The sequence below is a fragment of the Bombus pyrosoma genome, linkage group LG2 (genome assembly GCF_014825855.1).
Source record: "Bombus pyrosoma isolate SC7728 linkage group LG2, ASM1482585v1, whole genome shotgun sequence".
Taxonomy (NCBI): domain Eukaryota; kingdom Metazoa; phylum Arthropoda; class Insecta; order Hymenoptera; family Apidae; genus Bombus; species Bombus pyrosoma.
The window spans coordinates 8,373,538-8,386,345 of NC_057771.1; the positions used below are offsets into that span (position 1 = coordinate 8,373,538).

Sequence of the window (12,808 nt, forward strand, 5' to 3'; positions counted from 1 at the left end):
GAAGAAGGAAATGGATGCGTGATGATTGTATTCAAATTGTCCTTGACCCCGGCATCATCATAGTTCATTCGGTAGACAATCGTCGCATAAACGAGCTATAAACTCACATTCGCAAAACGAGTTGCTCGGCTACTTCTTAAGTCTACGTCAGACTTTATCCCTTCCCGACGAGAAGGTGAGCCAGAGATGTCTTCGAGGTCTTTTTAGAAGTCCGTAGCAAGTGCGTTAGGTAGCCAGTTGTGCGACTCAGTTGAAAGAAAGATGCTGTGCTGCAAGGTTGCTTTAGTGTTCGTAGTTAGTCTAATTGCATTGATCACCGGGATGCCTCAAGATAGCGAAAATGGGTCTCAGAGTTCATTCTCGGTGAGTTTTCAACATTATTGAATTAATAATACAAATTTTCATTGTATTTGCCTGAGAACAATTCACGTTTACGTTTGCGATACGGACGATTGTGAGACAGCAATTTATCGAATTTTGCATTGTAACTTTGCTTGGAATTTTGAACGAACAAGTGGAAGTTTAATTGGCGATTCGCGTAATTGGTGCGTTTGGAAATTTGTAAGAAAACGAAGCTTTGAAAAAAAAAGAAAAAATAGGAGTAGAAATTGAAAAAAATTGTTACATTTTCATTGAAAAGTTTGCGTTCATGTTCGATATCAATATTTACAAAACGATTAAAAATAAAGAATTTCCTCTCATACGAAAACAAAATTATTCAGTTGTTCAACCAGCGAGTATAATTAAAAATGATAATCAAAACTGTACGATATTTCCAGCCTTCGCACATGCTTAATTGTATACCTAATGAATTGTTTTACAAACTGAGTATGAGCAAATAGCTCCAAGCGAGCAGCTTTCTAATATTTCCAAGTATAACGTAACAATAATTAGACAACGTGTCACGACGTCCATTGAATCTTTTTGTTCGGACGATCATAAATGATGACGAATGAATGACGGTAAATAGAATGTATAAAAAAATTTAGTGAAAAGGGGAGAGTACGGGTCACTGATGGCGGAACAATATTAGGTAATCAGTAAACGTAACCACGATCGGGGAAAAGATTGCGCAAGTATAAAACCGAGTTAAAAATTTGCGATGGTTATACGATTGTTCAAAAATATTGCTTAAATTTACAAATAATTGTCGTGAACCGAGGACTGAGTTAAAGTTCGTTATCAGGCCGACAATTTAATAAATTTACATAAATATCGAATAATCCTGAAAAACTTAGAAAATATACAGCTGATATAGAAGCAAATTGTACTGAGCTTGTAATTGTTTAAGAAAAATGTTTCGTACTAACTGCCACCTATTTATTAAATAGATACATAATGTACCTGAAAGCCTTCAGTAAGGCTTATCGGTCTAATTGTAGCGTAAAAACATTTATAAGCTTTAGAACGAGGCATTATAAATATAATGTAGATAGTTCGGTAGCAATTATTAAAATGTTAATATTTGAAGGAACTTATCGCTGTAATTATACAAAAATGTTAGGTAAAAGGCGAATTTTGAGCGAGTTAGTAGAAATGCATAGAATGCACTGTACGTAATATGCAAAACTATATATACAATTTTCAAAGTACAGTATTCGCCATAATATTTAATAAACAAACCAAATCTCTGCACAGGTCTTCTAGTTGAGTTGATAAAAATATGAATTTACGTATTGCACCCTTTAATTAAATTATCCTATTTAGTACTTTCCCATTCTTCGAGATATGTTTAGATGTACAAATTTCTCCGTGTATTTCATTTATTAAGTAAAATTATATTAAAGTATATTATCCAGGTTGTTCATTCAAACAACAACTAAATATGCTTTAAATAGTATGAAGAGAAAGAAAAAACACGATGCTACTTTAGTTTCCATTACTTTCGAAATGATCGATATAGGATAACTTAGCTAAACTTAAGGATTAACTTAAACAGTACAGGACAGTAGCATAAATATATAAATATTCGCAGTCAAAAAAAAAAAAATTCCATTGTTTCTCCGCAGCTTCCATTCGTTCAACTTACAAATGGTGGAATCCGATTCAATTTGGGCGGCTACCATGCCCAAGCTGGACTGGGTGGTTTACTAGGCGGAAGCAATGGACTTCACGCTAGCGTCGGAACACCCTGGGGTGGCCATGCGTCCGCTGGTTTGGGTGGCTCAATCGATGGCAACAATGCAAATCTTGGCTAGTACAATTCCATCGACACGTCTTTCTTATTTTCCAGTAGAAATCTGTAGCCATAGATGCTTATACGAACTTCATCTATTCGAACGAAACTTTAATTAGCGCTCGATTAATCCGTCAAGTGGCATAAACGAGTCAAATTGTCATTCGGATTTCCAATCTCTCGAATATAATAATTCCTTTATTTACAGATCCCCTATTTTCTTAGGTCTCGTTACTTTCTACTAAAAGTAATTTGTATTACGACTATAATTCTTCCAGTTTCATAATTAAAATCTTTATAAACGTTAAATTCACTAAACGATAAATCCATTTGCTTCCGATAAAGCTGATCCATTATTCTGGCGTATCGCGTCTTCTTTTCGACCATCTAAAAAGGCAATTCTCCTCAGACGATGGAAAAGGGATATTGGCATTGCTAATTCAACTCTCTCTTATGTAAATGTGAACTACAATATCAACAAAAAATCAGATCGTAAGAAGTCAGCTTATATTATCTCCAATTATATACTTATATGACTTTTTTATGCCTTAACAGATTCTCAGAAATAGATATTTATCGTATCATAAATATACTGGAAGCTGACCTCTGGACTTCCAGTTTTTCTTTTCTCTCTCTCTCTCTCTCTCTCTCTCTCTCTCTCTCTCTCTCTCTAAGAATGAAAAGTTCATGCGGTGAATCGATCAACAGGAGGGGGTCTGTTCGCGAGAGCAGGCCTTGGAAACGGAAGACACGAAGCTGCAGCGGGATTAGGCGGCTTGATAGACGGAAGTGGAAGATCGGGGCCTGGACTCAGAGGAGAAATCTTTGCCAACACGGGACCCTATGCGGTTGGAACATCAACTGGGATTCCTAACAGAGGACCAAGCGACAGACGAGATGGTGGAAGTAATAAACCGGGTGAAGATGAAGGCGATAGGGGCCAACCAACCAGAGGACATTCGAATATTCAAGTAATCGCTCGTTCTGGACAAAAGAAAGAAAAAGTATTGGAGGTGCGTTAAATTATTATGAATTGTTCATTGAGTCGTAATTGAGATGTTCGTTATCAGAGTTACAAATGTGTGACGTTTTAAAAGTAATTCAGATTTAATTGTAAAGTGCGAAATAAAGAAATATATACAAAATGTGTGCAAAAGTTTCTGGGCAAATAAATCTACTTTATATTCGTATAAAGGAATAATTAATTCGTAGTGTATACAATATAACTGTGTAGTCGTATGTATTTATTATACCGCTTTCTTTTATTCGTCATAGTCCTGTACCTAATATTAGTTAACTTTTAAATATAAATTTATAATATTAGTTAACTTTTTAAATGAAACATTACATTAGGTAAGATCATTGGATGATCGAGTACATTAGACAAATATCATTACCTTACATTAGGAATATAAAATGAGACATTGACGTGACCAGGAAGTCTTGCACACCGCGGTATATAAATGACGTGCTTCGTTAAAAAGAAAGAAAAAAGAAAAAGAGGAATATATCTCAGACGGTAAATATATAATACGAAAGTACAAGAAAGAGAATATGATTTGTGGTGTACGATTAGCAAACAAATTACGAAGTGTTGAGATATGAAAGGTAAAATTACCGTTAATTTGTAGACAGTGGCTGTGCCGGCAGAATCTCCAGAGGCTTTTAAACAAATTGACTCTTCGTCGAAAAAAGAGGTAAAACATAGTTGAATTAATGGCATCAATTTAAAGTTCGTTGCTCCTATGTCGAATTAATAATCCGTGAATACGATTACATTAGATACAAGAGGCATTAAACGTTAAACCGCTATCTATCGCCGAGGCTAATCCTGTTTTGTCCAGCGAGACGAACGATATACGCGTTGGTGAGAACAATCTCAGTTAATTAATAATCTTAACTCATTAAGGATCAACATAATGGTTCATCATAATGTTATAATTATATCAATTTCTTTACGTTCCATAATGTCGGAAAGTCTATGTGAAGAAAAAATCAGGGTAGAAATATCGAACGAATCCTTAGAATTCTCGTTCATAATGAAAGTTGATGGAAAAAAGAACGCTGATCAAATATTGCGTCAACGTAGCGTTGTCCCTTAATGGATTAACACGATACAATACAACATAATACAACACTGGTCCATAATACGACACTTTTTATACATTTGAGATTTATTTTTTAGTTCGACTAACGAAAGTCCTTCCACGTCACCGTAGAAGGAAGTTATGGGAATCGAAGAGACAGGTTGATCAAGAGCGTACAGCTCCGATAGAGCCGCAGGGTAATGCCGATTCAACTGTTCAAAACATTCAAAAGCGTCAAGCGATTTATTATTCAGATCCCACACCTACACGAAAAGTAGCGGTAATGAGGACGAAAAGTCCTGGTTTTTACGATGACATATTTCAGGTAAAAAATATGATTATCCTTATCTTTCTATCCAAAAGTATTCGGACGCTTGTTTGTTTCTTACACAAGACAAATTTCAATTACTTCAATGGTATTATATATATAACCAGCATAGCCGTATAATAAAATATTATAACGCGATTAAATTGATTTTTAAGAACCAATACGTAATACTGAGACTGGCATTTATAACAGTCGGATCTTGTAACGCTATACTGCCACTTGGTAAACTTTTTATCTTTGGATTCTATCATTTTTAAATTATAAATTACGTTATGAAGATATCTTTCAAGCGGATAGCATGTTGATGCAAAAAGTGATATCTAAATAATCAATTTATGGGGTAAAGAGTAATACATGTTGCTTTTGTTATTGTCTAATGCGTAATTTGAATTTATAATTTGTTAATTCCAATTATTAATTCATCAACATCAATATGTTCGGATACTTATAAAGAAAGGTAGTATATGATATAAAGAAAGCTTCCTTCATTCACTCAAGTGTTTCCTTTTCACAGATACCGATATCAACGCTGAACGCTGTTAACCAACTGTTGAATAATAATGCCGGCTAAAAGTAATGACGTTGTATTGCGTCAATTTCCTAATCTCCATACATGCTTTTTACATTGTAAGACTTAATGGTAGTGGAAATAGCTATCCATTAAAAAAAGATATAGATGCGTTGTGTTTAATTTGTCAGAATTTTCTTAATAAATTATTCTAAACTGAATTCTCTTTCACTTTTTATTCCCATCACTGCAGATTCACACCGTATTAATAAGTCCATCGAAAATAATCTATTTTATTCTGTAAACGTGAAACCTATTGTAGTATGGTGAAATAATCGTGTAAAACTCGATGAACTTAATAAGACAAAGAGTAGGAACTGCAGTGGAGGTAATGAAAGTAAAAGTACTGACGGGCCAGAAGGGATGAGAAATCTCCATGGGTCATCGGGCCCATCGACGTGTCCCTGGCCCTTTTGGAAAATCGAGTACTTGGAAAGACGAACGTGACCATATTTTTGAAATGGTTTTAATTAAATAATTATAATTTTTTGCTCTATCATTTGTAAGTAAATATACGAAATAAAATTCCTATACTGTTAAATTGTTGCTTCTTCTCTAAACGTGTTCCCAGGTGAAAAGTTATCGATTGCGAAAATTGCCGTTATCTTACTTTTAGACGCTCGTATTCGATAACAATCGCAATTACGTTATGTAAAAGACAATGCGTGTGTTCAGAAATTTCATGAAACGTACGAATAGTAGTAGTAATAATGTTTGACAAAGCCAAGGTAAAGTTTTTGGATATCAATGCTAATTTCCGAACAATGACAGCTATTACGAGGTATTTACTATTAATGGTCAAACAGTGTGATATAGACCGGCTGATAACTATTATATAAATATGAACGAGTCAACCAAAAAGGCGAGTACTTTCGAGGAGCCGCTTTCTGCATTTTCGTCGCAAAGCCATACAAAGGAACACAGCTCGTCAATATGAGAGTTATACTGTCTTTATTCCTCTCTTGCCTCCTGCTTGGGTTGTTATTGGCCAGAACAGGCAATGGTCAACTGGTAAGGTTTCTTTGAAACAAAGTAGTTACTATAACGAAGGCAATTACAAATTGTATTTCGAAATTTGTGTATTACTTCTTTTTAATGATGCTTAAGAACACTGTCATTGTGATATATTGATATTTCAGGTCACTGGACAGGGCATCCTTCCTACTGCACAAGGTAATGGCACCACTCTGTTTAATAAATAGGATACTATTATTTATGAACTGCTTCTTCGTAAAGCAATATATGTATCTTATTGATATTGCTGGATGTAACGTTTATTAGCTTGACGCATCTGAAACGTCGTTTTTTTTTTTTTTTAATGTTCGCATTTTACGGATCTAACAACCTATGATATTTTATAATAAATGTTAATCGAATCGAATGATTATTAATTTATCATAAGATTACGGATGCTTCTACATATTGAAATTTAAATGCGCAGAAATATACAGAAGCATATAATATACGGGAATGTACTGAATATCCAGATAAACTACTACAATAGTTATGAGACGTGTCTCTATTTGGATATTGATCCTTTAATGATATTCGTAAAAATGTAAATTTAAATAAACATCCAGCCAATTTATACGCTTTTGTGTATTACAAACTGCGAAAGTACCCGAATAGTTATGAACGATGATATTCGAACAGAGACATAGTTGGATTTTACCAAATTGTTTAATAAGCAATAAATTAAGCAAGAGGAATATTTTAAACGATTTTGTAGGAACCGCTGGTAGCTCAGTGCCCGGAGCCCCGACCCTCAACGATGCCCTCACTAGTATCCTTGGACCTCTTTTGAGTGGTAACAACGGAGGTAATAGCTCTGTCTCTGGCACTTTAAATGGAGCCTTTTAATAAACTATCGAATTCTAATAAAAATTAAAAAGAAATTCTGAGCTTCTCGCGCATCAATGAAATTCGTAATCTTCGCCCCTTAATAATTTTAGTCCACTGTACACAATAAATTGTTTCATACATCTTAGTATGATTATCAAAATATTTCGGAAAACTAATGAAATCAAAATCTAACATAATAAGTTATCTTCTATGATATATGACTGTGACTGTAACTATAGTTAATCGTCAAGAGCTATATACGTTTATGCTATTAAACAAATGCTGCTAAGGATTTTACTATTATTTAATATTGAATACAAAATAAATAAGTTATTATTTGCAGTAGATATGAATAACACTATTTACGATAATATTATTAAGGGGTAATAATATTAAAATAAAATTCAATTTCTCTTCATAATCAACTTTAAAGAAGTTATACAAAAGACTTAGAAAGGTTTTCTCAACTAATACGTTAATATAATGTTAATGTAACGTTTCATGATCATATCTAGGAGACAACAGCGTCATCGGAAGCCTGACTAAGCTCTTGAACAATCTTCAAACCGTGTCGATCGGTTCACTACTTCAAGGTATTTTGAATGGAAATCTTTCAGAACTTGACAAAATACTTGGCCCTGTAGTAGGACTCCTGCAAAGCTTACCAATAGTTGGCCCACTCATAATACTCCTATCGCAAGTATTGAGTGTAAGTTTCGTATTATATTTCGTAATTTTCATATAATCTTATTAAATAGTCGTTTTTAATATGTTATTCACTTTGATCATTCTTATTTTAATAAGCGAAAATGACGTATTTCCTTTGAAAACGTGTATTCGTTAACAAATACGACATTGCCCACCAATTGTTTGCAATATGATTGCCAACCTTTTGTGGGTTTATTGCACACTGACGCGAACTGTTCACAAACTGTTATTAAATCTACCAAAATATTTTATATATGTACTTCAGCGTATTTCGTAACTCCGAAGAATTACAATCGTCCATGAAAGTGTTGGCAATTTACATCTTAGAAAAATGGTCATTTTTATTGAAATAAAATATATAAGATGTAGCCATATACATATTTGTTTATTATCATATGTAAAGCAATAAGAAAATGGTGAAAAAATACTTCGCAATGAAATCTTGTAGCGTTCTATTTCATTAAAAATGGCCTTTCTATCGAATGCACGAAGAGTTTTACGAACGACTGTATGTGTCTTACGAATATGTTTACGAAGAATATGCAAAACGAACGACGATGACACCAGTGAACACGCACCTTAACCGTAATTTTTGTTTTTGCATGTTTCAGATTCCACTAACTCTTGTCGCAAGTATAGTCGCTTTATTACTCGAGCTCTTGATAGTTCTCTTGAGCATAACGAGAAGTACGAGTGGTTGATAACTGTCTTACGCATTAGCGTTCGTATAATTTAATTTGGATATGCATATTCATATATTATACATGTTACAATAAAATGTACATTTTGAAAAATAAAATTCTATCTCAAAAGTGAAAAATGAACATTTTCTCACCCATTTTCCGTTCTAATATCTTCTTGAGGACAAGTCGTCCAACATCGACCCTTTGATTTCTATAACTCAGATCGTGATTGCGGTATAAACTTTACCTTCTTCTACTTCTATCTGTATTTTAATACAAAAGGGTTTATATTAAAATATGTACAAAGTGCGTTGGTTTCATTAATTTCAATAATAAACGATACAGTGATACGCGAAAGTGTCCGAACACATAGGCATAGAAAACTTCTATAAATATATTATGCGAATTTTGTGTAATTTCATTGGTACTGTAATAACATCTATCATGATTCTATTAGTGAAATTCTAAGGAAATTTGACAATAATACGTATATAGAAGCTTGCAGATATTTATCACAAGCACACGTTGTTTCGCACAGGTCACCAAAGTATTCCGAGCAAACAATACTAATAAGCCGCAATGTCTTTGGCAAAGCCACGTTCAGCACTAATTCTATGTTTAAATTACTACGTATGCGTATGTATATTAATTTTTTACTAAGTGTACATTTACAGTAAATGTGTGCGAATTCTCGACTAAAGAGCAATCGGTCAGGTCAAACCGATCGATCGATATCGCGTACGTCGGATGACTTGACGCTCAAGGTGGAGGAGGTTTAATAGATCGAGTGTTAGAGTAATCTAGCACTGTCTTTGCACTTGTCGTATAAAAGTAAAGTGTGATGTTATGAACACGGCGGTGGTAGGATCTTGTTGGGTGAAGTATTTCACCCACACGGTACGATGTCTGATGATGAACTGTCCTCCTACGTTGCTGATTCTCCCTACCAGCCGTTGGGTTTCGTCCGTTCATCCTACTTTTTCGGCTAGGTTTTCCCCGCAGTTTTTTACCTGACCTCGGAGTCATTAGGTTTGCAGCTCGGGGAGGACATGTAATTCGGAATTTCCTAAAGAAGGGAAATGGACCTATCCGAACTCAAATTCCGCACTCAAAACTCCGAACAGTAAGTAAGTTGTAACTTCTATATACGCGATCAGATTGATTTAAAATTCTATTAATAGTAGTGAAATTTTCCAAGGATTTCTATAATACACATAACGTGTTGAGAAAAATCTTGGTAAAAATAGCGATAACTATATAGCTGTTTTCGTGATCCACTATACGTATTGCGAAGAAATTTCACTTATGACGTCATTAATATAATTTTCGTCGATGGTAGCTTTCGATCGTTGAATGATTTTTCTTTTGATATCGAATTATTCGATTGCGAATGAGCTTTCGAAGAAACACGTACGTACACGGTCAACGGCTGCTTGTGTGCCTTGTTCCTAGATCGTGAAGCAAATCGAAAGAGAAAGTAAGTGTCTGTCGTAAGAGCGTAAGTCAACTTTATAACCGACTACAACGTAATGTGTTAGTCGCTGGATGACTGCGATACAAGGAACGTCCTGTGCGATAAATCCTCAGTTCTGTTCTAATTGTCTTCGTTTCGTACACGGTAAAACGATTTTCTGGCAAGAAGTAGAAGAAAAACCGCGTCGTGAGTATACTTCCGCAACAAAGTATCGTCACTTTCATTTAAGAAAGTGGAGTTGCTGGTGACGAAGGAATTTTCTTTGCAGAACAACGATGTGGCGGAGTCTTGAAAAACGAAGAACCTTGAGATTTTGCATTTTCGTCCTTGTCTGTCGGTTCGATTTATCGATCGGATTACCCGCGGAACAACCAACCAGATTCACCTTAAATACGGGAGATACGAATTCGAGAAATGTTGCTACAAGGATAGTGTCTAATTACGCGCCAGACAACGTAAGTGCGTTTATAGTTTTTTAAAGGAATTTCACAAAGAAAGGTCACTGACCATTTTTAACATAGAGAGAGTTTCACATTCTTCGAATAAATTACTCAACTATAATCTAAAATATGTACGCAAGTGAAAATGAGGAAGAAATGTTGTATAAAGTTTTGCTGTAAACGTTTTATTATAAAATTATATGCAAACATTGAACACAAACTGAAATACAGATTTATTATAATAATAGATGCTATATTTTCAAACAGAAGTTTTAGTATTCTAAGCAACCACTATTATTGATATTATCTATCAATCACTACGAATTACATTATGTCGCATGTTGGCATCATGCCAATGAGTATGATATTATCTATGTCACGTAAGATTTACTTTTCGTATTGTTTAACTTAATTACAGCTTTGTAATAAAGCGTTTAAAGCTATATTTTATATCGTTTACTGTTTGTTCTTATTTCTACTCGCACAGATTAGTAGTAAATTGTCCTATATTTATTTATCTACCATAATTTTAATGCTATAGAAATAGTATGCGATAGTAATCGTAATGTAAGGACACTCGCGATATTCAAAGATTGGATTAAGATTACAAAATTTGCTATGGAATAGCGGTTAGGTCAAAATTGTGTTTCGGTTTTTGTAGGAGATTTTAGGCCGTATCGCGGACGCGATAAGAATCGGCACAGGCAGATTTGTCAATTCCGTCACATTGGCCCGAAACATCATAGCCAGTCGGGCGCAGGTAATTGGCGCACTGACTTCGATACCGCATATCATCGATTTGTTTCCCATTCTAATAAGCTTTTTTTAAATACGATATAAAAATTCTATCGGTTTGTTCTCTAACTGTGCCCTCAGGCGATCAATAATATCGTCGATATTTCTGTCAATAGTTCTCATCAAAAATGTGATTTGTCGATAAATATTGGCGATATTATCGATTGTTCGAGGGCACTCGAAAAAGGAAAAGCTCATTTGCCTTAAACGATCAAAATGAAATTTAATTAATAACCTTCAATTTAATAATATAATCGTCATTTATGATCGTCTCTTCGCCTATCTCATCTCTCTAATTCATTTATTCCATTGTTACGGAAACTGTTCCGTTACTGTTATTGAAACACAGTCTCGATCCAATTGCAATCTAATTTTCAGTACTCTGATCGTTTCTCCTGACGAAAGGTTCGTCTAGATCTTTATAAAACTTGGGTTGGTAAATAATTCGTTTAAATATCAATCAAACTATCGCTGTGTCTCGGAAGAGGGGAAAAAAGCATAAGACATATACGTCGAATAAATCGATTCATCTCTCGATAAGGTTTCACCATTTATCGTAAGACTATCTTTTTTCTAATCGCATGTGGCAATAACGAATAACAAATCAGCCTGACTCGAAGGAAAATCGAGGTTGAATCGCGCGTAGAACTCGGCTAATTAGCACGAGAACCGTAGTAGTCCGTGAAATATGTCTTAGTATATAGGAAAATATCACTGGAACGTTCACCTAACATTCATGCTATCATTAAACTGAAGGATTGAGAAATCGTAACAGTATTCTAGCAAATATAAAATATTCAAACGATAAACACGCGACATATCCTTTATGAAACAGGCTTTGGTCAGCGAGAGACAGGCCACTATGGCTACAGTGGTAGTGCAGAAATCGGTGGCCTTGAACTACGAACCAATATCCTCGGCAACGACCCAGTATCCGCCAGTAACGAACACTCGACCAAATGCGCGCGAAACTGTCAGACTGGAGAACGAAAATGCTCAAGGTTTCTTAGAGAAGCCAATTTCGAAACCTGTCGCGAAAGTTTTGGAATCTTTCTTGAATCCTACACCATTGGTCGATGGTATCAAGGAGGAGGAAAAATATGGAAACTCTGGAGACAAGTTTATCGGCATTGGTCGGACTCTGGTCGATGGATTCGAGAAGTTTAGCAATTTTCTGAACGGTGTCGTTGACGTACGTATATTTACACGTGGAATATATTATTTCTTTGACGAAGAAATATATTTAGAAAATAATTAAGATTTCTCGCGTTTTTCATGCGGAATTAGACAAATTTTTAACTTTCTATGGGGAATAAATATTAATAATTGCGTGTAACGATATACGAGAAATAAGAAGTATTAAGTTTGGCGGTTTGATTGAACGTGTAACGTAATAATTAGAGGGAAAGTTAACTTCTTCTGAATAATAATACATCGATAATTATTTTTAGTTTCCACGCAAGGCTGTCAAAACGAGTAGCCAGGAGATCACAGACTTTTTAAATAAAATAGGAGCTCGTCTGGTCGGATTAGAGTAATGTAAATATCATAATTTATAAGATCGTCTTATTCGTTGTTCTAATTGTGTTTTTGTTACTCGAATAAACTCGTTTGTTTTTAACTGCGTCGTTTTATGAAACACAAAGTAATTTTCTCGCCAGTTGATTAGAAAAACACGTTAGACAATGTTAATGTTGTGCGATATGT

General features: G+C 34.7%; 3 protein-coding genes and 1 long non-coding RNA gene across 6 annotated transcripts; 3 read left to right on the forward strand and 1 right to left on the reverse strand.

Moving 5' to 3' along the window:
* Positions 1–203: 203 nt before the first annotated feature.
* LOC122574895 lies at positions 204–5,320 on the forward strand. The gene is made up of 7 exons (XM_043743093.1): positions 204–363; positions 2,010–2,193; positions 2,885–3,189; positions 3,808–3,873; positions 3,959–4,043; positions 4,362–4,588; positions 5,106–5,320. Exons 1-7 carry the CDS (start codon positions 262–264, stop codon positions 5,160–5,162), a joined length of 1,026 nt encoding a protein of 341 aa, XP_043599028.1. The 5' UTR covers positions 204–261; the 3' UTR covers positions 5,163–5,320.
* A 689-nt stretch (positions 5,321–6,009) lies between these two features.
* On the forward strand, positions 6,010–8,529 carry LOC122575009. Its single transcript, XM_043743313.1, has 5 exons — positions 6,010–6,170; positions 6,299–6,332; positions 6,889–6,978; positions 7,517–7,710; positions 8,321–8,529. The coding sequence occupies exons 1-5, from the start codon at positions 6,093–6,095 to the stop codon at positions 8,408–8,410; spliced, it is 486 nt and encodes a 161-aa protein (XP_043599248.1). The 5' UTR covers positions 6,010–6,092; the 3' UTR covers positions 8,411–8,529.
* LOC122575031 lies at positions 8,373–9,274 on the reverse strand. The gene is made up of 2 exons (XR_006319287.1): positions 9,135–9,274; positions 8,373–8,655 (listed from the first exon to the last, which is right to left on the reverse strand). It is a non-coding gene; the product is annotated as an uncharacterized LOC122575031 (long non-coding RNA).
* A 127-nt stretch (positions 9,275–9,401) lies between these two features.
* Positions 9,402–12,722, forward strand: LOC122574977. 3 transcript variants are annotated; one of them, XM_043743279.1, is made up of 5 exons: positions 9,402–9,515; positions 9,845–10,052; positions 10,135–10,321; positions 11,937–12,293; positions 12,553–12,722. In XM_043743279.1, the coding sequence occupies exons 3-5, from the start codon at positions 10,142–10,144 to the stop codon at positions 12,637–12,639; spliced, it is 624 nt and encodes a 207-aa protein (XP_043599214.1). In that variant the 5' UTR covers positions 9,402–9,515; positions 9,845–10,052; positions 10,135–10,141; the 3' UTR covers positions 12,640–12,722. The 3 variants fall into 3 exon arrangements, with proteins under 3 accessions (XP_043599214.1, XP_043599221.1, XP_043599229.1); XM_043743286.1 differs by having other exon boundaries at positions 9,425–9,519; XM_043743294.1 differs by lacking the exon at positions 9,402–9,515 and having other exon boundaries at positions 9,852–9,869; positions 9,931–10,052.
* Positions 12,723–12,808: the final 86 nt, after the last annotated feature.